This window comes from Equus asinus, chromosome 29, assembly GCF_041296235.1.
Source record: "Equus asinus isolate D_3611 breed Donkey chromosome 29, EquAss-T2T_v2, whole genome shotgun sequence".
NCBI lineage: Eukaryota > Metazoa > Chordata > Mammalia > Perissodactyla > Equidae > Equus > Equus asinus.
In genome coordinates, this window is record NC_091818.1 from 28,714,404 (window position 1) to 28,740,811 (window position 26,408).

Below are 26,408 nucleotides of genomic sequence, written 5' to 3' on the forward strand. Positions count from 1 at the left end.
AACAAACACATATAGCATCCCCCACAGCACCTCACACACACTACACATTTGGGGACACATCTGACTAATTAAATAACCATTATACCATTTTTGTTGCTGTTATTTTTTGCAAAATTTGCAATTCAAACCAAATTATATGAAAACTACAATTTGTACAACACAAAATATGCAAAGCATATTTAAAGAACTAGCTTTCAATAACTATTGGTAAAAAAATTTTGAATAATAAAAGTATTGAAAATAAAATATGCCATAAAAATAACCATTTATTTCTGAGAGGCAGGAAAGCACGGCAATTTAAAAGCACAGACTGGAGCCAGTGGATGTGGGGACATCCAGGCCCGCCACCTCTTAGCTCTATGACCTTGGACAAGTTCCTGAAAATTTCTCTGTCTCATTTTCCTCATCTCTTAAAATGTAGATAACGTCAGTACTCGCCTCATTGGACGGTGTGAGGATTAGATCCATCAATATATGCAAAAGACTTGAAAGAGTGTATGGCATACAGTAACCATCTGAAATGATTCTCAGTTGTTTTTTTTCTCTGCTCTTACTATCTTCCTAAATATCACATTAAAACAAAACTCATAAGCACTGGGCCACAATAATGACTTCCTGAATGGAAAGTTTACGTGAAAAATTCCATAGATTTTAGCAGAAATTATTTAGGTCTAAAAACTCCTAACTCTAAGACAGAAACATTTCAACATGGTAGGCCAACTGTTCTGAAATAAGAACAATAGGCTTCTAGAAGCCCATTGAGACATATTAATTCATCTGTTATCACTGAGGGAAGTTGTAAGAAGTAGCTCATTTTTTTTTCATGAGCAATTAGAAATTTCTATAAATTACAAAAAAATGTTATGAAAAGCATTAATTATAAAAGTTAGCTATTCACTTCTTTTGGGTGTCTTTTAAAAAATGAGTCTGGAGTAATAAAAGGATATTGGTCATTTTTAGACAGCCTTGGTGGTCTGGTGGTTAAGATCTGGTGCTCTCAGCACTGGGGCCCAGGTTGGATTCCCAGGCAGGAACCACACTGCCCATCTGCTGGTTGTCAAACTGTGGCAGCTGCGAGTTGCTGTGATGCTGGAAGCTCTGCCACCGGTATTTCCAATACCAGCAGGGGCACCCATGGTGAACAGGTTTCAGCGCAGATTCCAGACACAGAAAGACCAGGAAGAAGGACCTGGCCACCTACTTTTGAAACCATTCAGAAGCCATGAAAAGCCTCTAAATAGCACCAGAGAATCGTCTGATACAGCACTGGAAGATGAGAGGACAGCACCAAAAGACTGGGCTGGGTTACACTCTGCTGTCCACAGGGTTGCTAGAACCCAGACTTGGCTTGACGGCACTAACAACAAAGTCATTTTTACTGAAATTCTCTTGTTCTGTGCTAAACTTTACCTCTTTACATAGACATTAATGAACTCACTTGAGTTAGCATTAAATATTAGAACAAACCAGAAGCTAGAACTACCGGAACTAAATAATTTAATGGGAAATTAATTTGATTCACTAAGGGCTCTTTTGGTAATGTGGATAAAAAAGTGACCAGCACCATTTTGAGGAGCGCTTTTAATTTTATATATGGGTAGATAACAGAAAGACAGAAAGAAACCGACCCAGAAAATAAAGTGTGCATTAGCATTGTTCTATAATTTCCTGAGCCATTGAATCAAAGGATACTGATGCCTATGTGAACATTTTATTATTCTGAATACTATTCATTTACTATCAGGCTTCCCAGGCCCTATAAAACAGTTGCCTTCTTTATGCAGGCGACTTTGTGTACTTCGCAGGCTGGGGTAAATCTAAATTGTTCGGATTTTTAAGATAAAAAGTAATAGGAAAATTACAATTGAATTTTACTTTGATCTCACCAACTGTACAAGTCCTCTTTGACTGCTTTAGCTTTATATGATGCCCTTTGTTAATAGACTGATAAAATTAAAGCATGCTGTATTTAGAAAGTAATCTTACTATCCCAGTGAATATTTAAGTATTGTTCACTATTTGCAGAAATTGCTTTCCAGTTTACCCTTAGTCTCCACTTTTTCTTTTTTCTCCCCAAAGCCCCAGCACATACTTGTATATCCTAATTGTAAGTACTTCTAGTTCTTCTTTGTGGGTTGCCACCACAGCATGGCTTGATGAGCCGTGTGTAGGTCTGTGCCCAGGATTCGAACCAGTGAACCCTGGGCCACCCAAGCAGAGTAAGTGAACTTAACCACTACACCACAAGGCCAGCCCCCCTTAAACTTCACTTTAATCCAAGCCATATCTTCTCTGCTCTGGACTCCTGGAAACCATCTTCTAACTTGTCTCCCTGTTTTACTTCTACTTTTGGCCTCCTCCTACCCACTAGCCCCTATTCCTGTTCCATATAGTAGCCAGAAAGATCTTTTAAATTTTCAGATGAGGTTATGTTATTCCACACTTTAACACTCTCTGCTGTGGACTGAATGTATTCCTCCAAAATTCATATACTAAAGCCCTACCTTTGAGACTTTTCATTAGCTTGTTCCCTCTACTGAGAACTTTCTTACTCCAGATACTCACAAGGCTGGCTCCCTCTTGTTTTTCAAACCCTCTTTCTCAGAGAGTTCTTTACCATTCAATATAAAATAACTCTCAGTGGACTATGAGTAAATTATTCATCACAGAAAACTGTTTTAATTGCTCTAGAGTATTATATCATAAATCGAAGTTTTCATTTTGTGTTTTTTAAAAATTTGTTTGGTCTTTCTTAAGTAGAGGATAAGTTTTTAATAAGTCTATAGAAGGAGGAGAAATTTAAACTGACTGGTGCTCACTCAAAATTTTTTATTGTTTTACAAGTTAACATCTTCAAAAGACTTGTGCTTTTTGGGGTATGAGCACTTATATCAGAGAGGGTCAAGCTAGAAAATACAAATTATTCTAACATATTTCAAAGAGAGAAACTTTTATATAGGGAATTGGTTACAAAGTTTATGGAAGAGAGGAGAAATCACCAAGGAAATGGTGAAGCATCCTACAGATTAGTATGTGCAGGAAGATGTTTTCACCCCTCAAACTAGAGAATCAAACAGAGGTAGTCACAGATGTTGAGTTGCTGGAAGACGGAGTTTGGCAGGCATACTTGGTGGAGGACCCACTTATCTGGGGCATGCTGAGTCACAGATAAGATGCAGTTAGAAGCTCAGTGCAAAAAGAGAGAGAGAGAGAGAGAGAGAGAAGAGGAAGGCTTGTTTCCTTTTCTTGTCCTCAGGTCTTTGGCCAATGCCTTCCATTAGCCAACCCTATCCAGGAAGCCAGAGAGCAATGGAGCCTGGGAAGTGTAGTTCTCTGGGATACAGAACAGAGCACAGAAGGGGAGGGAATGCATAGTACTGAATACAATTTCATAAAATTTGTGCTGACAAGGAAGCATACTACCACAATCTACAATCTGAAATCTCTTTGGAATGCCTTGCTATTTTTAATGCCTTCTAGACCCTCTACTATGAAATTTCGCCTTAGGTACTTTCTTTGCCAAATGCTTTCTAAAGAATTTATGTAATCAATATAAGAAAGAGTTTCAGATTAGCACAATCATAATCTACCGTGTGCTCCAGAACTACATTTGCTGTTTATTAACTCAAGAAATCACTTGTTTATGGCACACCCTAGAGCAGTATCTCTCAACCTGTTCAAATAAGAAGATCCTTTAGAAATACATATTTTTCTTCTTAGAAATGTAATGCATGCTTAATGTAGAAAAATTATGAAATAAATACTAGTAAAAAATAACAAAAAAAAATTTTCATCTCACCATCTGGAGATAATTACTCTAATCATTTTAGTGTGTAGTCATCCACATATTTCTTTTCTCATATATATGAATACATATATACACAGATATAGATATTTATATAGATTAAGAAATAGATATAGGTACATTAATACACACAAAATTGGATATATTTTTAAAATAGCATTCTAAAATACATATTTCTTAATATCTACTTTGGTTATTAATGAATCATAAACACTTCTCTTTATCACTCATTATTCATTCACAGGATTAATTTTTCCATAGTGTTTCATTATAAGAGTGAATGTACTATATTTCACCAATTCCTAACATTTGACATTCAGATGGTTTCAAGTATTTATTATTATAAACAATAATGAGATGAAAAACCTTATAAATAAAACATTGTGCATATCTATCTTTATTTCCTTATATTTCTAGAAGTGGAACGTTTTGGTAAATAATAGAAACATTATAAAGCTTTTAATTGCCAAAATGCTCTGCATAATTGCATATTGATAGCAATGAATATCTAGCTCTTCACACCTATACCACCAGTGGATATTATCATTTATTTTATTCTTTTAAAATCTCTTTTTAATATAAAAATTAACAGATTCTTCCTCACCACAAATCCAGATAATATTAGTTGGACTTTTCATGTCAGTTACTTTAGAAAAAACGTGCACAAATAGGAGTTCTCAGACCTCTCATAGGAGTGGTCTGTCTACCAAACTTGCCCATGTGATAACTATAGACAATCTTTTAAACTGCAACACATCAGTTGGAAATTCTTGCCCTAGAAGATGTTTTAAAATATGGCATTGTTATGCCCAAATTGGAAATTATAAGAAAGAAAAAAGTTGCATGGGAAAGAATAGCATGAAGCTGGAAAGCCTCCATTCAAAGGCTATTTAAAAGCTAGGGAGAATGGGTTTCCACTTCATTGCTTCATTCACATATAAAAATATTGCACACTCAGGAAGCTTTTCAGTCTGGAAATAACTCAAGATTTTCCAGAGCAATAGTTGAGAAAGTGAGACTTGTCCCCGTTACTGTGATCCGTCAGTGACACAGGATACATCATGAAAACAGTTTTCTCCCGAGTTCCTGTAAAAATTAGGACTTTTTCAGTAGCAAATGACAAAAAGAGAATTTTACTGGCTTAGGCAAAGTGGGATCCAGGATTTAAACAGAGCAGGCCCCATTCTGTTTCTTCCTCTTTCTTTAGTTCTGAGGCCCTGTGTGTGTGAGCTTCTTTCTCAGATAATCTCTCTCCCCATGTTGGGAAAGGTGGCCTCCAAAAGCCCCAAATCTAGCTTGCATCCTTACAACTTGTAATACAGAAGAAAGAGAAGTCCTCCCATGGTCGGCATCAAATGCTGGAGAAGACTATGATTGGCTCTGCTTGGGCCACCTGTGGAGGATGTAAAAGAAAGCCATGGTGACAGCCAAACCTACCAAGACAATTTGCAGTAGGGGAGGGCAATTCCTCTACAAAAATATATGTATCAGGTTCAGCACCAACTCCCCTCCACCATTCTTCCCAGTAGACCTCTCTGAAGGCTACCTAGAGTGTAAAAGCATTGCTACACTCGACTGCTCCCCTCTAGTTAGAAAAACCAGTAATCACCAAAAGTAAGGTTATCAGAAATCAAGACTTGAGGCCAATATTTCTGTTTCAAAGGCTGCTTACAGAAACATGGCTAAAAGCAGTGGGCCATTTAACTGGGTAACCAAAGCAGCTGACTGTCTTAGTTAGGATCTAACATACAAATTTGGGGTGACAAAAACATTCAGTCTCTAGCTCTGACTGACCAGCTGGTGAATAGCTAAGGGATATATGGATGTTCTTTTTGAATTAAGAAAGAATCATTTTGTTAGCAAGCGACTGAAATCTGCTTGCGTTCTGTTGAAAGGTCTGTTGGCCTTTCCATTGGTATTTGCTTCCATGAGTAACAAATAACCACTGACTAATGTCCTCTTCAATTGCAGCAATCTACGTTTAAAAACATCAGTAGAAATAATGCGTTGTGGAGTCTTTTTAACGTCAGTGGTTATAAATACCCTGGATAAAAGTTAACGTAAGCAATAGGCTTATCTACTGAATATTCACATACTATATATAAAAACAATGAAAAAAAATCCAAAATTTTCACATGATCTTCATTTACTTACACGTTTCTAATCTATTAATGAGTCTCTTTCTCTGTTGTTTTTACTGGCTTTTCTTTAGGCAAACAGACTTTCATGTAGAATCAGTATAAATTCTCGATTTTCTTTACATATTTATATTTTTACTTGATCAATGGCTAGAATTGATAAGGCCTTTTTCTTTCTCTCCTTTCCCCATGGTTCTCCTTAGGCTTCTTTGGTGAACTGCAGAAAATCTGACAAAGAATGCTGGGTAAAGGATAGGAGATTTTTGAACTCAGATTTTTTGCTAATGGTGTCATCATGGAAATCTTACTAAGCCACTTTGAGTCTCAGTTTCTTTATTGCAAAGTTGAGAAAAATATACTAACCCATCAGGCCATCAGGTAAATGTGAGAATTAAAACTGATAACACATACAAAGTTTATAATCCATGGCTGGAAAGATAAGAATCACTCAATAATAGCTGTTATTGTTTACAAGGGACAATGTTTGAGATAAAGTAAAACATTCTGATTGTATTTGTTCAGACCACAAGTGATTGTACAATTTCAAGGCAATAACATTAGGAGTTGTGTTCTGATATCCAATCCTCTAATTAGAAATCAAGATTTCAAAATGGGTTCATGAAAGTTGAAAAGCTCATTGACCTTTCATACAATGAGAAGTATAAATGCACCAACTTGTTTCTTTAAAGACATTTGGGTTGGTGCAGACTCTTGTCTTAAATTAGTTAAAAATGGAATAGGCATGTTGCTTTTAGAGTGAGCTGATATATACCTACAATCTTAAATTTGCTTTGCCTTCACTTTGGGGAATAAAACTCTCTTCATCATTATGCCTCCCATCACATTTCTTCATTGCCCCATCTAAGTTGTTATTAGAAGGTGCACATGGAATCTGCCCCTACTCTTTTTTCTCTAGATAATCTTTTAAATAGCATGTGCCATAATTGAGTTCAGGTGGCAGGATGAATGAGATAAATGTTGAATGAGATTAAGATGAATGACAGTGCTGCTTGCCAAAGTCCCATTGCCCCAGAAAGGAATGAGAAATTAATGGAATCAGCATTGGTGTTGCGCGACTACCAAAAAAAAAAAAAGTTTAAGCCCATGCTGTGAATATTTCAGTGAAATACAAAGCTGTTTTCCTTTTGTACCTTTAATATCCCCAAACTCCTGGGATCGACCATGTAGAACCAGAAGCGGACAGTACACATTCCAAGGCTTGCTGGGAAGGATTGGGAAGTAGTGACTCTTGCCGTGAATCCTTCTTTGGGGCCAGATGAGTTGACATAGAGGAAATGCCTGCCGCTACCTTGAAACAGATGAATATAACATTTTCAGTGCAATGAAATGTTTTATAGCATGAGGCAGAATGTATTTAAACTATGTAAAAATTTCATTTTTTCCCCCAAACACACACACACAATTAAACACAACTCATTTTCTTTTTTGTGAGTGTATATTAATAAAATTTAATTCTTTTGAACCAAAGAAAAGAGTGTCACTATGATTCTGTGATTCACACGACTCACCTGGGTATGTGAGTTGTGCATAAAGTGATCAAAGTTTTGCGTTGACTCTGAAGGCGTAGTCCTTTTCTCCTAATTTGCTTAAAGCTGTCTGTCAGTTTCAAGTAAATAAAATATTTTGTATGCTGTGTGTAGACCAAGTATGCCGGGTATTGGAGGCTGAATGATATTGTATCTCATTTTTAGTTACTCTGATTCCCACACTGAACAAAGTAGTAGTGAATGGCAATAAGTGCAAAGTGAAATGTAATTCGGAAAGTCACCACATTATTTTTTCCAAGAAATGGATAACTTCTATTCTCCTTAACGGCATTTGTGAAAGATCTCTCCATTTAAACATAATTGCATTTTTTTTCTGCAGACATCATCAAAATTCATCATGGCTACTATTCCCTTCATGGCTTTTACTGAGGGAGAATGAAAAAAAAAAAATATATATATATATATTTGAACACTTTCATGGTTAAATATTTATTTGTAGTTCTAAATTGAAGGTATTAAAATATTTTCTAATTAAAAATATTATTTTTTTCTATGGCCTTGATTATTGTCACTGAGATATATGTTTTTAAATCATTAATTGTGTCAATAGTTCCAGAAGCTTCTTTTATGAAGCCTTCCCTTTCAAGACCTTGTTGTCAGGTAAATTGAGTACCCTCCGATGAATTGGCATATGTGTTAGTTACCTTTATCTCCCCCAGCATTTAATTCTTCAATGCAAGGAAGACTCATGCATTATTCCCTTGGACAGAGTTGAAAGCAGAAGTGGCCAGAGTAAATTGCAAAAGGAAGTTAGGTGATCACATTCACAGCAACAAATGGTGTGGCTTTTTGCCTTTTCATGTTTATAAAGATTATTTCAACAAACGGATTATTGATAAATACAAATGGGTGGCAAATAAAGATATAAATGAATAAAGCCTGGTTGTAGTCCTCATAGATCCTAAATAGAGATGAGATTCTAAGGGATTATTCTAAGGAATTATTTGATCTTGTATCTATTTTAAAAAAATTAATAGACTTCATTTTTTAGACCAGTTTTAAGTTTAAAGGAAGTTGAGAGGGAAGTACACAGAGTTCCATATACCCCCTCACACGCCACACCACACACAATTTGCCTGTTGCTAACACCTTGCATTAGTGTGGTACATTTGTTACAATTAATAAGCCAATATCGATGCAACAATGTAAGCCCATAGTTTACATTAGGGCTCACTCTTTCTCTTGTACATTCTCTGGGTTTTGACAAACGTATAATGACGTGTATCCACCATTATAGTATTGTACAGAACAGCCTCACTGCTCTAAAATGCCCTGTGCTCCACGTCCTCGTCTTTTCCTCCCCATTTCCCACCCTGCCTCAAACTTCTGGCAGCCACTGATCTTTTTACTATCTCCATAGTTTTGCCTTTTCCAGAATGTCATATAGTTGGAATCATATAGTACATAGCCTTTTTATATTAGTTTATTTCACTTTTCACATTTAAGGTTCCTCAATATCTTTTCACGGCTTGATAGCTCATTTCTTTCTATCACTGAATAACATTCCCTTGTGTGGATCCATCATGGTTTGTTAATCCTTTCACCCATGAAGAACACCTTGGTTTTTTCTAAGCATTAGCAATTATGAATAAAGCTCTTATAAGCATCACTGCGCAAGTTTTTGTAGTAGGTTTTCAACTTATTCACGTATACACAAGTAGCACAACCGCTGGATATTATGGTAAGTGTATGTTTAATTTGTAAGAAACTGCCAAACTGTCTTCCAAAGTTGGCTGTACCCTTTTGCATTCCCACCAGCAATGGATGAGAGTTCCCATTCCTCCTCATCCTCATCAGCACTTATTGTCAGTGGTTTGGATTTTTAGCCATTGTAATAGGTATATGGTGGTATCTCATTTACATTTTAATTTGCATTTCTCTGATGACATATGATCTTGAGTATTTTTTCACATACTTTTTTGCCATCTGTATATGTTCTTTGGTAAGTTGTTTGGATCTTTTGTCCATTTTTTAATTGGGTTGTTTGTTTTCTTAGTAAGTTTTAAGCATTCTTTTCATATGTTGGACACTAGTCCTTCACCAGATATGTTTTGCAAAGATTGTCTCCCAGTTTGTGCTACTTTATTTTTATTTTTCTGAACTGTGTCTTATACAGAGCAGAAGTTTTAAAAATTAACTCAAAATAGATCAAAGAACTAAATGTAAAATGTACAACTCTAGAACTCCTAGAAGGCAAAATAGGAGAACATTTAGAGGACTCTGGGTTTGGTGAAAAGTTTTAGATACAACACCAAGATCATGAATCATGAATGAAAAAATCAGTAAATTGGATTTCTTTAAAATTAAAACTTCTGCTCTGTATAAGACATTGTTCAGAAAAATAAAATACCACAAACTGGAAGAAAATCTTTACGAATACGTATCTGATAAAGGACTAGTGTCCAAAATATAAAAAGAATGCTTAAAACTTTATAAGAAAACAACCAATCAAAAAATGGACAAAAGATCTGAACAACTTACCAAAGAACATATACAGGTGGTAAATAAGTATGTGAAAAAATACTCAAGATCATGTCATCGAGAAGTGCAAATTAAAATGTAAATGAGATACCACTACATACCTATTACAATGGCTAAAAATCCAAACCGCTGACAACATGGTAAATGTTTTCATTCATGACTCATGGTCTTGGTGCTGTATCTGAAAACTTTTCATCAAAGCTAAAGTCATCTAAATGTTCTCTTATTTTGTCTTCTTGAAGTTTTATAGTTCTGCATTTTACATTTAGTTCTAGGGTCTATTTTTAGTTAATTTTTATGAAAAGTTTAAGCTCTGGGTCTAGATTTTCTTTTTTTGGCATACGGGTATCCAGTTGTTCCAGTACCATTTGCTGGAAAGACAATCATTTCCCCACTGACTTGCCTTTGTTTCTGTCAAACATCAGTTGATCATATTTATGTCGGTCTATTTCTGGGCTCTCTATACTGCTCCATTGATCTGTCTATTCTTATGCCAGTACCTCACTATCTTGATTACTACAGCCTTATAGTAAGTCTTGAAGTAGGTAGTGTAAATCTTTTGACTTGTTCTTATATTTCATTATTGTGTTGGCTATTCTGGGTATTTTGCCTCTCCCTACAAACTTTAGAATCAGTCTGTTGATATCTACAAAATAACCTTCTGAGATTTTGATTGGAATTGCATTGGACATTAACTTGGGAAGAACTCCCATCTTCAAAATATTGAGTCTTCCTATTCATATACATAGAATATCTTGCTATCTATTTAGATCTCCGTTGATTTCTCTCATCAGAGTTTTGTATTCTTGCTCACATAGATCTTATATGTATTTAGATACCTAAGTATTTCTCTCTTTCTTTCGCACTAATGTAAATGTTATTGTGTTTTAAATTTCAATTCCAATTGTTCATTGCTAGTCTATAATAAAGCGATTGACTTTGTATATTAACCTTGTATTCTGCAACACTGCTCTCGTTGCTTATTAGTTGCAAGAGTTTTTCTTGCATCATTGAGATTTTCTACATAGATAATCATATCATCTGTGAACAAAGACAGTTTTATACCTTCCTTCCAATCCGTATACGTTTTATTTTCCTTACTTGTCTTATTGCATTAGCTGTGACTTCCACAATGATGTTGAATAGGAGTGGTGAGAGCAAACATTCTTGCCTTGTTCCTGATCTTAGCAGGAAAGTTTTTCTCGTTTTTCATCATTAAGAATGATGTTAGCTGTAGATTTTCTTTTTTTCTCAGCTTTACTGAGGCATAATTGACAAATAAAATTGTAATATATTCAAAGTGCACGACATGATGACTTGATATACGTATACATTGTGAAAGGATCCCCACAATCAAGTTAATTAACATATCCATCACCTCACATATTTACTTTTTTTGGTGAGAACACCTAAGATGTACTCTCAAAGCAAATTTCAATTATACAATACAGTATTATCAACTGTAATCACTATAAAAATATAGATTGTTTCATGAATTTGTGTGTCATCCTTGCACAGGGGCCATGCTAGTCTTCTTTATATTGTTCCAATTTTAGTATATGTGCTGCGAAGTGAGCACTGCAGATGTTCTTCATCAAGTTGTGGAAGCCCATCTCAATTCCTAGTTTACAAAGGAATTTTATCCTAAATTGGTGTTGGATTTTGTCAAATGGTTTTTCTGGATCTATTGGTAAGATCATATGATTTTTCTGCTTTATACTGTTGATATGATGGATTGCACTAATTAAATATTGAACCAGTCTAGCATATTTGGAATAAATCTCACTTGGTCATGATGCATAGTTCCTTCTTTTTATTGCTGGTTTGGATTTTCTAATATTTTATTGAGGATTTTTGCATCTATGCTGATGAGAGATATTTGTCTGCAGTTTTCCTTTCTTGTAATGTATTTTTCCGGTTTGATATTAGGATAATGCTGGCCTCATAGAATGAGTTAGGAAGTGTTCAATTTGCTTTTATTTTCCGGAAAATACTACACAGAATTAATATAATTTCTTCTCTAAATATTTGGCAGAATTCAACAGTAAACCCATTTAGGCCTGGTGCTTTCTGTTTTGGAAGGTTTTCAATTATTTATTCAATTTCTTTAATAGACATAGACTTATTCAGGTTATCTGTTTCTCCTTGTGTGAAGTTTTGGTAGACTGAGTCTTTGAAAGAAGTAGTCCATTTTGGTTATCAAATTTATAGGCATATAACTGTTCATAATGTTTCTCTAATTAACTTTTTAGCACCCATGGATCAGTAATGATGGTCCTCTTATTTCTGATATTAGTAATTTGTGTTTTCCCTTTTTTTTGGTGGTTAACCTGGCCAGAAATTTTTCTATTTTATCAATCTTTTGAAAGAACTACCTTTTAGCTTTGTTGATTTTCTCTATTGATTTCCTGATTTCAATTTCATTAATTTTTGCTTTAATTTTTATTATTTGTTTTCTTCTACTTATTTTGAATTTAAATTGGTCTTCATTTTCTAGTTTCCTATACTGAGAATTTATATTGCAGATTTTAGATCTTTCTTCTCTTCTAATATATGCATTCAATGCTAAAAATTTCCCTCCAAGAATTGCTTTCAGTGAATCCCACAAAGTTTTATAAGCTGTATGTTCTTTTCCATTTAGTTTAAAACACTTTAACATTTTTCTTGAGATTTCTTCTTTAACCCATATATTATTTAGCAGTCTGCTGTTTAATATCCCAGGGTTTTGGGCTTTCCAGTTATCTTTCTGTTACTGATTTCTACCTTAATTCCATTCTGGTTTGAGAGCTGATGTTGTATGATTTCTATTCTTTTAAATCTGTTAAGGTGTATTTTATGGCACAAAATATGATCCACTTTGGTGCATGTTTCGTGTGAGCTTGAGAATAATGTGTATTCTTCTGTTGTTGGATGGAGTATTCTGTAGAAGTCAATTAGATTCAATTGACTGATGGTGATTTTCAGTTTAACTGTGTCTTTCCTGGTTTTCTCCTCCCGGATCTATTGTTAATAGAGAGATGTTGAAGTCTCCAACTACAATGGGGGTTCATCTACTTTTCCTTGCAATTTTACTAGGTTTTGCTTTGTGTGTTTTGACGTTCTGATGTTAGGTGCTTAAGTATTAAGGGCTGTTTTGTCTTCTTGGAGTGTTGAACCCTTAATCATTATATAAGTTTCCTTTTTATTTCTGAAATTTTCCTTGCTCTGAAGTCTTCATCTGAAATTAATATAGCTACTCCTACTTTCTTTTGATTAATGTTAACATGGTACATCTTTCTCCTTCTCTTTACTTTCAATCTATCTGTGCATTTATATTAAATGTGGGTTTCTTCCTGACAATATATGGCTGGGTTTTATTTTTTTAATCTGCTCTGTCTTTCAATTGGTGAATTTCACTAACAACTTTCAAAGAGATTATTGAGATAGTTGGGTTAATATCTACCATATTTGTTACTGTTTCCTATTCATTATTCTCTTCTTTGCTTCTTTTGTCTCTGTTACTCATTTTCTGTCATCTCTGTCTTCAACTGAGCATTTGATATAATTACATTTTTTATCCCATCTCAGCAAATTAATTAGACATCTTTTTCTTTTTTACTTTTTCTAGTGGTTGACCTTGAGTTTGCAATATATATTACAACTAACTCAAGTCCTCTTTCAAATATCACTATACCACTTTACAAGTAGTGCAAAAACCATATAACAGAATATTCCTAATTAATCTCTCTCATTGCTTACAACACTGTTGGGCATTTCTTCCCCTAGATTAATTATGTTCTGGTAAAATAATTTCTTTTGAGGGCAGGCTTTGTTAAGAACAATAGAATGCCCTGGAAAAACTTCAAAATGACTATTTTCCCCCCTCTTGCTGAAAGTAGGGAGGAGTTTTCTCTGATTTTCACTGTCAGAAACTGGTAGGGCTTCTGAAGTTAAAAACTCACAAAAGTTTAGGGCCCCACCTAAGACTGAGTTCCCCTGGAGTTTTTATCTCTCAAACTTGTCCACAGTGAGTCTGTGGCAATTCATCAGCTACTGTTTAGGATTTCCTATCCCACTACTGATTCCTGCAGAGTTTTCTGTTCCTGGGCTTCTGCTCCAGTAAGTTGTGATTCTCTGTTTCCGCCTGTTTGTCTCTACAATTTTGGGGCAGTGGTTTGCCTTGTGACTTCAATTTCCTAACAGCTCTAAAAAGGGTTGTTGATTTTCAGTTTGTTCAGCTTTTTTTATTGTTACAAGGAGGGGAATGATGACTTCCAAGTTCCTTACACGCCACACCAGAAACTGGAAGTGACTTGCATCTATTTAAAAAATATCCTTCACTGAAAATGCTTCTCCTCACTTAAAACACTTTATAAAGTCTGGCAAAACAAAAAAAATCTTAATCAAGAAAAGTAACCAAGGAACATGAATGTGAATTACTGCAGCAAGATTTTCCTGAATATAAAAGAGTAGTAGCAGAAACAACTTGAAAAGTTTCTTGCTGTATCAGTGAAGTGTCTTCCATCCTCATTGTCCTATGAAATATCTTGTATGCTAGCAAATATTGGATGAGGAAAATTGTACAAAATGTTTTAATTCAGCCATGGAAAAGTTTTCTAAGTTTTCTTTCACATTTCTTTCCAAGAATGTCACTTGTTTGTTTTCTTATTTGGGAAATAAAGATATATATATGACACACAACCAAGATACACTAGACTCCATCTGTCAAATCTGCTAACAACTGTGGCTTATTCATTAAGAACATGTGTTCTTTAAATCCATGCTTTGATAAAATAAGAACGTCTAGGTTTTCTCTCATCTTCTTGACTTTTACATCCTTGAGGATGTCCAATGAGTTTAGACTAGACTTTATCAGACAAGCTTTAAAACATTATTCTGAATAAGAAATATATAGTATAATCCAATTAGCTATAAAAATAACTTTTCTTATACAGTTAAGACTTAATTGAAAGTATGGAATCTATTAATCCTGTATTGGATGTGAAGAAGTTGTCTTGACTCATTTCCAGATAAGGTAAGTTAACGTTAAGTATATTTGTATAAAACTAGGGGCAGGCCCTGTGGCTAAGTGGTTAAGTTTGCACGCTCCACTTCGGTAGCCCAGGGTTTCACTGGTTCGGATCCCGGGCACGGACATGGCGCCACTCATCAGGCCATGCTGAGGCGGCGTCCCACATAGCACAATCAGAGGCACTCATAACTAGAATCTACAACTATGTACTGGGAGGCTTTGGGGAGAAGAAGAAGAATGAAAAAAGATTGGAAACAGATGTTAGCTCAGGTGCCAATCTTTAAAAAACAACTATTTCATATTTCATAGCTCAGCTCTTAAAAAGCATGACATACATAATGAGAACTAATGTACTTCTATCTCAAGCCAGACTTTAAATAGATCTCTTTCCATGCTTTAGTGCAGACCTGAACTTGACAGTCAAATATTTAGAGCAGTGGGAAAAGAAGTAATTGTGTTCAGAGATACAAATTTAACCCATTTTACAAGGTTAAGAATCCTGATTTAAAATCTTGTATTTTAGTAAATTTATTCCTCTAATGGCATGAATACATTCAAACTTCACTAATGCAGATTTTCTTTTGAATACTTTTAATCATATGATATTTATCTTTAAAAGGTAAGTTCTAAGTTTGCACAGCAACCTGCATTCAGTCTAATCAAGCCCTCTATTCACAGTCATTGCCTGTAGGCTAATGTAACTGAGGTCACAGTGTCCTTAGCGTCCCAGTAACTTTTCACAGCATCCCAGACAGGAAGCAATATTTTAGTTTTATTTACCCAGTACATAAGTCCAAACAACTTAATATGTATTAATACTCTAACAACACTGCAGGCAGTTGAAAAACTAATACATATAATTGAAAAAAATTTTGTCATTCTTGAATAGCCACAATTACTTTCTATGAGGTTATCTGCCCATTGGACACTGCACAATTCTCAATCCTGAAATTGGTTGACCACCACCACTTTCATTTCCTAGTCCACATTTACTTTCCCCAGGACTTACTTTTTTCACAGCAACTGCTGAAAACCAGCTTAGCAAAAATATGACATCACTGAAAAGAATGTAGGACAACCTAATGTTTGCATTTTAGGGCTATATCGTGAAACTCAATGTAAAAAAGATGATAATTCACTGGGGATGGTAACAATCTACCATTTTACGGCAGCATATTTATTTCAGTACAAGACAAACAACGTTATGTAAGGCTCAACCTCAAAGCTAGCAATTCCAATTATTAGGAGACTGGGTGAGTTTTCAAAGAATACCCCACCTAGCCTCTTCTAATTTGCACATTCAATTTATGTGTTATGAAATCCTACAGTCAACCACAGAAAGCAGAAGGGCAATTCCTGGCTGATATATTAAGGCAGGTAAATGTGTGGAAATTTTATCCATTTAAAAATTTAGGAACGCAAAACTATGACTGGGAATTTAGAAGCTACCATTGTTAATTGGGTCTTTGGGAATTTATAAGTCTGGAACTCCAGCAAATCTACATTCGACTTTGTAAGAGGAACAGACTTGTTGCAGTGCCATACTTTTTCTTGAAAATTAGAAAAGTGCAAAGTTGCTTAGCCTCTTGAAATTATTAATAGAAATATATGACTTATCCAGGAACTGTGTACTGTATCACAAATATATAAAACCTTACATTGAATCATGTTTTCAGAAATAGACTCATTCTTTATCTAGCAAGCTCAGACTAGACCCACTTTCAAACATTTATAAACTTTCAGTTGCTTCATTGAGAACTACCTATTTATATCTAGCAAAATCCTTGGGGAAGGTCAATCTAGCCTTCCACACAAAGTTCAGAATTTGTTAAAGCAGATAATAAAGCTTAAAAGTCTCAACTGCCTCAACATATTTACAATTTAATGGTAAATCATTGAACCTGTTCACTTTATTTATATGTGACTCTGTGGGATGATTAACAACATTCATGAGACAGATTTTTATAGAAGAATTTTTTTTGTTTTTTGGTTTGATTTGGACTATTTCATAGCTTTCTATTGGCCATTTTAAAAGTTACTTAAAGCTCATATATTAGAGTAGAATGCCTTCAATTAGGCTTGTAAAATCTATCATACTTTAATTAAATGCAACCAGAAGTAGTACTCTGGAATGTGGGCATTTATTAAATATGTCTGAATTTTGTCTCCCTCCACATTCTCTGATATTTTCTGTATACTTTCTATTTAGTACTTTAATTTTACTTGTACAGGTTTTATGATTACAAGTTCTTAAGGTTCTTGGGCACACATTTTATATTCCACATCTTAATTAAGTCAAAATCAGGCACCGAATAGAAGTTTCTCATTGATGTTCAAGTTTTGAAGAATTGCACACATTTTCAAAAATTGGGGCCACTTAGTGGCAAATAGTATAAAGTCAGCATCAAAGTGAACTTTGTTCAAATCACCATTGTTACTTGACATTAGAGTCCAAAATATATCAGCTACTTTCAGAACCCATCATTGTGATCACAGACATTCTTTCTTGCTTTGGTGTCGGCAGAGAGGAAAGATTCTAATTTGTCTTTTAGATGTTATTAGCTACAATCTTGAGTTTTTGAAAACGTTTCATTGAGTTATTATGCCATAAGGTAAAAATTTTGACATTTCTTTTTTAAAAAGACAGACAATACGTTTAAAAGACAGCAATATTTTTACAGCTTCCTTCGGTTTTCCCAGTTCCCTCAGAAGAATCGTATTCACTTGCACTTGGGTCAAATCATAAAAGACAATTTCCCACTTCAAGTAATCTGAATGCACTCCGTGCTTTAAATTGTGGGCAATTTTAGTCTCTTTTTCTTGTTCATGAAATAAAGCTGCCTAATAGTTTTTTTAAATGTGATGCAATATGCCTTTCTTTCAGAATAGCAAAATGCTCCCTTCTTCAGAGTCAGACTTACTTAGCTTGGCACTACATCTTCTATAATTTCTGCCCGTCCCTCACTCTAAAACAGAAGGGCGCATAATGCCTATCAGTTGAAATGCCCTCAAGCTCTTTTACTTTCATTTTTTCCCCCAGATTTTCAAGGTGCTGGCTATTTGAAACTGCAAGTTTTAAAGACCGTGAAACGTAAACATGTTCAGAGAGAGAACAAAAGTTTCCTCAAATTGTCAAAATGGCAACCACAGATACAGGGCCTCTGAAGTCAGATGAAATTTTCTCATCATATTTGATAGAAAAGTCTGTCATTACATCACTTCTTTTTGCTTTTTGAAGGGCTGCACAATGAATAGATTTGGCACTTCTTTATTTCTATCTTTTTCAACAGTTTATTCTTTAGGCATTATTCTCTTTTGACAATAATTATTACCCATTTAAAAAAACCGCTTTTCAACAGACTGTCTCATTTTAATACTATTTACTATGACCAAATTCAGTGCTATAAAGTTTTCCCCTCAGTATGCCTTGATCTGATCTGACATAAAAATGAAGCTTCTTGCTGTGACATGCCAACACAGAGTAGATTTATCTTATTTTGAAAGCTTCTGATTTGCTCAGCAGCAAGTATATTACAATCACACGGAGATGACATATGAATGGAATGGGTTGGCACTTCCTGTAAGTCTAGGTAGAGACAAAGGATTCTCAATCTCTTAATCCTCATACTGGAAGAACCCTGAAAAAGCTCTTTATGTGTCATTTTTGCGTCAAGATGCCTTTGGAAACACGCATTGGCTTAACAGAGTTTCTGTAACTTGATTTCACTGCCAAATTGAGATTAAAAAAGGGAACTTGTTCCTAGCCATAGAGGAAGAAAGAAATAATCAAATAAATTATAAACCACTTTCTTTAGGTGATAAGAGCTTTGACTTTGTTTACATTTCAGATCTATTTTACCTGAAAGGATGGGGAAAGCAAATAAGAAAAGAATATTTATTGTCATTGAAACAGAAAATGATATTATCAGATTCTTTGAATGAATACATAATGAGCAGAAACTGTGGGCAAGATTGCCCACTGGTTAAGCCTGCAGCCACTGGAGCTATAGGCTCTGATTCAAATCCTGACTCTACCACTTATTAGGTATGTGACCTTGGGCAGCCTATTTAAATTCTCTAGGACTCAGAAGCAATAAGAGATAATTATACTAGGTACTTTAGCCTCATGGGGTTGTGGTAAAGACTAAATGATATACCACATGTAAAGTGCTAAGAACACAGTTGCAAATTAGTGAAACTCTCCTGGGATATTTAGAGAATAGATATAAAAATGAGTCTAGTAGTAGAATTAAGGCAATCAATCGCAAGTTATTGATTGCTCAACTATTATATGAAGGCACCAGGTCTTTCAGTTGGATGTTAGGGAGATGAGCAAGTTATGGCTGAGAAAATATAAAATATAACCAAAAGAATCTAACAATAAAAGCTAACAACATGTACTATTTAGAAGATCAGCCCTGGGTCAGAATATCTGGATTATAATGCAAACTCTGATTCTTGCAAGTTTTGCGACTTTGGGCAAATCACTAAATCCATACTGTGTCTCATGTTCATCTTCTACCAAATGAGGGTGATAATAATAATAATAACAATATACAGCTCATTGGGGTTATGGTGGGCATATAATACCAAATATAATACCAAATATACTGTACATGCTATGTAGTTCCACAGATAAAACATGGATTAAATTTGGTGGATGAAGAAAGTCTTTATAAAAGATGTGTCACTATATTAGGATATTAAAGAATATAGTGCAGATGGTAGCAAACAAAGAAAGTCATATAGGAGTGGAAAAGACCATTCTAAAAAACAAGATGTGAGAGACTTCTGGTTTCCCATCCAACATTTAAGGAGGCATCGGTCTTTTCATAACAACAAAAAATGCTAACAAGCTAAAAATCAAAAACTCTTCTTAAATCCTTTAGAGAAGAGAGGTCACAAGGCAACTGCTGTCTCCAAATTGGAGAGACAGACAGGCAGATACAGAGAGTCACAATTTAGTTGGGAAGAACCCTGGGGGGGAAGGAACTGCTGTTGGAGCCAGTACTGGGTGAGGAAAATGTAACCTGTAATTAACAAATTGCTGGAGGCTCAGCGTGGAAAAGCTTGAGAGATCTGAACTCTGGGGAGATCAGTTTTAGGGGCACCCTAAAGTTTTACCTCCAGGAGCCTCACCAAGTTCTCATTGTGAAGACTGGAGAAAAATCCCCTCTGTTTCTTTCAAGGGGTGGGGAAAAGTAGCCATTTTGAAATGTGCCTATTTTGCTTAACAAGGTCTAGACTTCCTATCTTGCCAAAGGGGGAGGAAGAAGTACTTGTGAGAAATATTGAGAAGTACCTGTGAAGGTCACAGTGAAAGGGCGCAGGCTCACTAAAAGACTGATCAAATCACAAGACAGTGGAATGCTCCTATGCTCCTGACCTTACCACTTAACACCTTTCCAGCTTAGCACCACGTCAATATGGCTTCTGTGTATTAGTGAGGGACGCCACTGAACGAACTCCATCTCTCAGATCTTATTTAAGAAGTCTCTAGGGAAAACAAAATACAGCAAGGGAGACAAAAACAAGGAGACCAGAGGAAATTTTACCTTCTGACACATACACCTACAGAAAACATTGAACACAACCTTACGCCTAGCCACATAAACAAAAAGTTCATGCTAAGGTATGTTTACCTTGGTTTCTTTTAACCAATTCACCATGTTCACTATCAACAAAAAATTACCAGTCATACTAAAACAATGATACGATCATGAGTTGATATTTGTAACACCCAAAGCATATTTGAGGAACAAGAACACAGAGTTTGTAGAAGAATAAGGTAAGAATTGAAATCAGAAAAGCAATTTGGGGAAGACCATAGGAAGCCCTTAATGCCAAATCAAAAGGCAATGAAGAGCCTCTGATGATTTGGAGGACCAGGAGTCACCATTCAGGAATATTAATCCTGCATCAATGAGAAGAGTGGCCTGGTTTAGGGGAATATTTGCACAGAGATGTGCTGCGTTGACATCTGCAATAGCCCAGGAGTAAATTAAGATGACGGAATTGTACATGCAAAGAAAGGAAAACATATAAGTTGAGAATGAAGAGCTGACAGAATTTGAAATTGAGAGAGAATGAATGTGTTAAGGATAATAATGTCAATAACAGAAGTTGTAGGATCAGGAGAAGAGTCTTTCTGAAAGGAAGGTAAGATTGAGTTTGGGTATGGAGATACTGGCAATCACCCAGCTGGCAACTGCAAATATGAGACTGGGATGTGGAAATGAGGACTGAATACATGCAAGAATTAGCAAACATTGAGCACTGAGAGAATAAAACTCTGAGCAAGCAAAACCTGTAGGAAGAGATACAAAAGGGTCAAAGTCAGAATAACGTGTAAGACTCACATTTAGGTCTTAGAAGGAGGCAGAAAAAGCATCAGACAAACATAACATTAGGAAAAACCACAGATGAAAACCTTGAAGAAGGTGTGAATTGATCAGCAGTGTCAAATGCAATGTAATAAGAAGAATCAGGTCATTATGATTATGAAATCAATAGAGTCCTCTAGAGAGCTAGAATATGGGTTCCATGAGAGTAGGGACAGTATTTGATAAACAATTATCTCTACAGCGTCTAGATCACCGACCAAGAGTGGGGACCAGTTATTATTTGCTGAAGCAATAATATTTTTGCAGAAGACAGAGTGTAGGGAACCAAAGAAAGATGTGGGTAGTGAGGGAGAGGATATAAACAATGCATGGGGAATGGCAGTTTGAGATAAAAGAACAAAAAACAATACTTAGAAGGGAAGCAAGATTAAGGTTGGATCTTTCTCTTTTTCTGTCAAAGTAAGAGAGAATTATGATGCTTGAAGGAAAAAAGTATGATATAGTGATAAAGAGGCAGTTTAAGGACACAAAAAAAGATTAAAACAAGGAGGCAAGGTTTTGAGAAGATAGAAAGGGATAGGTTTGATGGTTCAAGACTTTACTGAGAAATAAGATCTGTAAATAACTATGCATTTAGTAAATCCTTTTAGAGAAACTGCATGCCTGGATACCTGTAAAATAATGAAATAATTAACTTGAAAGATTTTCAGATTATTTATTCAAGGTTTAATCTTGTCCTAAGAATTCTAAAAAAAAAATGGTTCATTCGTATGATTTTCACTGAATCCCATGTCTCACAGATAATATCTTTTGGCATTTTGAAAAAAGAAAGCATCTCCTGGGTCCTACTTGAAACAATTATTAAGTGTTCTTGGAAGTAATTTAAACAAACCAAGATAAAGGAAAGAAAAACAGAAATTAAGATTATGTTTCTTCCCAGAGACAGAAGAATATGATATAAATTGGTTGGGGTATTTATTCAAATGACCCATGAGGATGATTAGAAGGGGTTCATGGTTTGAAACTAGCATTGCTTTTTAGCAACAGAATGGAAATCATTGTTTAAACCTGCGAAATTTTGAAGAAATATAGAGGCATAATAGATGAGTTGGGTCTGTTCTTGTTGCCTAAGCATCACCAAAGTCAAGTCAACCTCCTGTCTCAAAGAAAAATAAGGAAAACAGGAACGACCCTGGTCTAAACACTCACTATAATTTCATGAAAAGAAATGATTTTATTCTAATTCTGGTTAACAAACAAGTGATGGTGTCATTTATTGTCTTCTTACAGTGAGAAAACTAAATTTGTAAGACATATTCTGAGCTTTATCAGCCAAAAAGTTCCCTTGGTTTTCTTCCTTGGTATTTTTGTGTATTTGGAGTGGAATATTTTTATTTCTAAAAAGTAACATGAGACAAGGAGAAAATAGAAATAACACTCAACTGTCGGAAGAAAATGGAAATTAAGGTAAATAAGAAAAAACATACTTATTTGTTTTGAGCCATTTGATATTGATAAAACTCCATCTTTTTAATACAACTAAAAAGCGATAGCAATTCCTACATTTTTGTGTTTTAGTAGAGAAACTATAAATTATTCATCATTTATAAGATTATCAAATTTATACATTTCAGGAAGTTTTGAAAAAGTCACATTAAGTTATAGAGAATGACGGTTACTAATATAGGCTTTGGCTTCAGACAGACATGGTCCCAATGCTTAGATTCAGCAAGTATCTTCTGTGTGGCTGGAGTCAAGTTATTTACCCTCTATATATTAACTTCCTCTTCTCTAAAATCCTCAAGATAGCTGTGAGCATTAAACAAGAAAGTTCGCATAAAGCAAAGCTCACAGTGATTGGCACTTAATGAACAGTAGCTACGCAGAGACACATCAGTTTCTGACAATAAGACCTGTTCTGTTTAGTTAGATAGAACAATGATAACATGCTGTTTTTAATAGCATGTTATTCCTTAAAAAAGAAACAAATAATAACTAAAAAACCCTCTTCATTTGTACTGTATAAAAATAGACCATTCAGCAGTCTTTCATTCCAAACTAAAGTATTTACTTAATCACTGAATTAATGGATTTAGAAATATCAGAGCCAAATTACTTTTAAAAGATGATATTAGTTTATCAAAAGATATAATAGTCATAAAAATACTAGTTATGCTATTTGTTATTACTCATTTTATACTAACATTCTATCTCATTCTCCTTGATAAAATCTCCTTTTATCTAATGCTCATGTTTTCATGGTATAATAGAAGAGAGATCAAGGGGACAGAAAAAGAAGGAGGCACAAATAGGAGAAAATGAAAAAAAAAAACCAATATTCATAATGTAGTTACATGCTATGACACATAACTTCACATAGTGAAGAAAAATATTCATAATAAAAGAAAATTAGAATAACCACATAAATATTTTGTAGTTTTGCTAAACATCAAGGGCAAATCAAACAAACGAACAGCTCTAAAAATTAAGTAGAACAGAGAAAGCTTTTAAAGTAATCCGTGATAAATTCACGCGTGGTTACAAAATGAGCTCCTACATCATACTAGCTCAGATTATGGGGATAATGCTGTCTAATTCACCGTTAAAGCAAATTACCCAAAGCAAATCAATGGTCCAGGGGGCAGTGCCAGCTCTGCTGATGGTTATGGTGGGGATGGTGGTGGTGGTGTTGGCGTGCAAGAGTCATGATGCAGTGATTGCCACAAAATCCAACCCAAATATGTAGTAAGGCAAAGTTCTTCCTATTCTAGAAACTTCATAATATGACTGTTTGCTAGTGAAACAACTAAACATTTTATTAAGGAAAGCATCATTCTGCCAATAAGAATTGCAGCAATATGTTACTTATGAAAAATATTTAAGGCCGTTACCTGAAAATGTAGATCCTATAAGAATTAATACAAAATGTATACATATAGATCCAGCGTGGTTTTGTATAATTAATTGTGGAGACGACCTGCTATCATAGATAGGTTATCACACATTTGTAAATATTGTCCAACAGGTCAGAGACTGCAATTTCATAAAAACAATAAAATATCAACCTTGAACTTTAACTATGTATTAGAAAAATAAAAACATATAAAAATAAAGAAAATATAGAAATAAGAATGACATTAGTTCTTCTCTTTGAAAATTATGAAACAAGGTATTATCATATTTGAGCAACAATTCAGAAAGCAGTATTTTTGGACATATAAATTGCTGATATCATAAGAAGACTGTGTGTTAATGTTGAGTCATCAGGTTTACTTTGCTAATATACATAATGTAATATTATAAAGATAATATATCAGATTAGGTTAAATTACTATACCACTTTGCTTGCTTCTTTTTTTTTTTTTTTTTCGCTAAGGAAGATTTGCCCTGAGCTAACATCTGTTCCAATCTTCCTCTATTTTGTATGTGGGTTGCCACCACAGTATGGCTGCGAAGAAGTGGTGTAGGTCCACGCCCAGGAGCCAAACCTGGGCCGCCGAAGCAGAGCATGCTGAACTTAACCACTAGGCCATGTAGCACCCCATTTTGCTTTTTATATATTCTTCTTGTTAAAAGCACTTTCACTTAAAGAGGATTGGAAGTTAAATAGATCACCTATGCAGTTCCTAGCTGTAAGTGTGTGAATTCATAAGCAAGAGATTGTCACCCTCAAAGATACCCAGAGACGGATACTGTTCAGTGTTTCCTTAGTCAATTCCAGTGTTTCATCCACTTCACAGAAAAGAAAGACTTCCCTTTATGTGCAGTGATATAGGATAGGGTTTTCCAACAGAAACATACTGTGAGCCACATTTGTAGTCTTAGAATTTTTAGCAGCCACATTTAAAAGACTAAGAAGAAATATGTTAATTTTTACTAATATATTTTATTTAATCTGATGTATCTATAATGTTACCATTTCAATATATAATCAATATACACATTATTACTGAGATTTTTTTTTTAACATTCTGGGTTTTTTTGTACTACATCTGTGAACTCCAATGTGTATTTCACTCTTATAGCGCATCTCAATTTGGACCCACCACAGTTCAAGGGCTCAGTCCCTGTGGCAAGCGGCTGTCACAGTGGACAGTGCAGGCTACAGAAGAAGGTCTTTCGAGTCAGTTCGATATTCCAGTCCCTCTGCTCAGGCACCCCTGTGAGCTGGTCAAGTGTTTTAACCTTTTTAAGAATTCAGTATCATCTACATCACAATGTTTTAAAAGGATTAAATGACATAACATATGCAAATCTTCTTTTACAATTCCTATCTCTTAGGAAACATTTAACAGATGTTAGTTCTCTTCCTCTAAATCTCTCTGAAATTTCTCCTTATTTTGCTTGGGAAAAATGTCCTTTTGTTTGGATTTCAATGAACAGATAAGAAGGGCAACTATTTAACATCCATCCACAACCCTTTATAAAACTGGACATGGGGGACTGGCCCAGTGGCGCAGTGGTTAAGTTTGTACGTTCCGCTTTGGCAGCCCGGGTTTGCTGGTTTGGATCCTGGGTGTGGACCTACATACCTCTCATCAAGGCCATGCTGTGGTAGGCGTCCCACATATAAAGTAGAGGAAGATGGGCACGGATGGTGGCTCAGGGCCAGCCTTCCTCAGCAAAAAGAGGAGGATTGGCAGCAGATGTAGCTCAGGGCTAATCTTCCTCAACAGAAAAAAAAAACTGGACACAGTAATGCAGGCATCCTCACACTAGTGGCCACACACGAAAATTTCTTTAATTTACAGCCCCTACACCACTCCACAACTCCTAAGCCATGCCCCACTAGTTCCTGGTTCCTGGTTCCTGATTGATCCTCCTTCTACTGCTCCACTTTTCCTTTTTTTCCCATAGCACTTATCAACTTCCAACAAAGTATACAAGTTTTATTTCTAATGCTTGATATTGATTTTCTAGGCTCCTCTGCTACACTGTCAGCCACATGATGGCAGAGGTCCTTCTCTGATTTGTTTTACATGTATTCCAAGTAAGATGGGCTCAACAAATATTTGCTGAATGAATGAATGTGTGAAAACACATCTCTTCACCATGCCAATG

General features: G+C 35.2%; 1 protein-coding gene and 1 non-coding gene across 2 annotated transcripts in view; both read right to left on the bottom strand.

Moving 5' to 3' along the window:
- The window catches only part of MALRD1 (MAM and LDL receptor class A domain containing 1), a 650,667-nt gene that overhangs the window by 161,972 nt on the left and 462,287 nt on the right, over positions 1-26,408 (bottom strand). Inside the window, exon 33 of the mRNA XM_070500958.1 lies at positions 7,095-7,252. Within this exon, the coding sequence (XP_070357059.1) occupies positions 7,095-7,252 (158 nt within the window). The remainder of the gene's footprint in view (positions 1-7,094; positions 7,253-26,408) is intronic.
- On the bottom strand, positions 11,466-11,571 carry LOC123282174 (U6 spliceosomal RNA). The gene has a single exon (XR_006522181.1). It is a non-coding gene; the product is annotated as a U6 spliceosomal RNA (small nuclear RNA).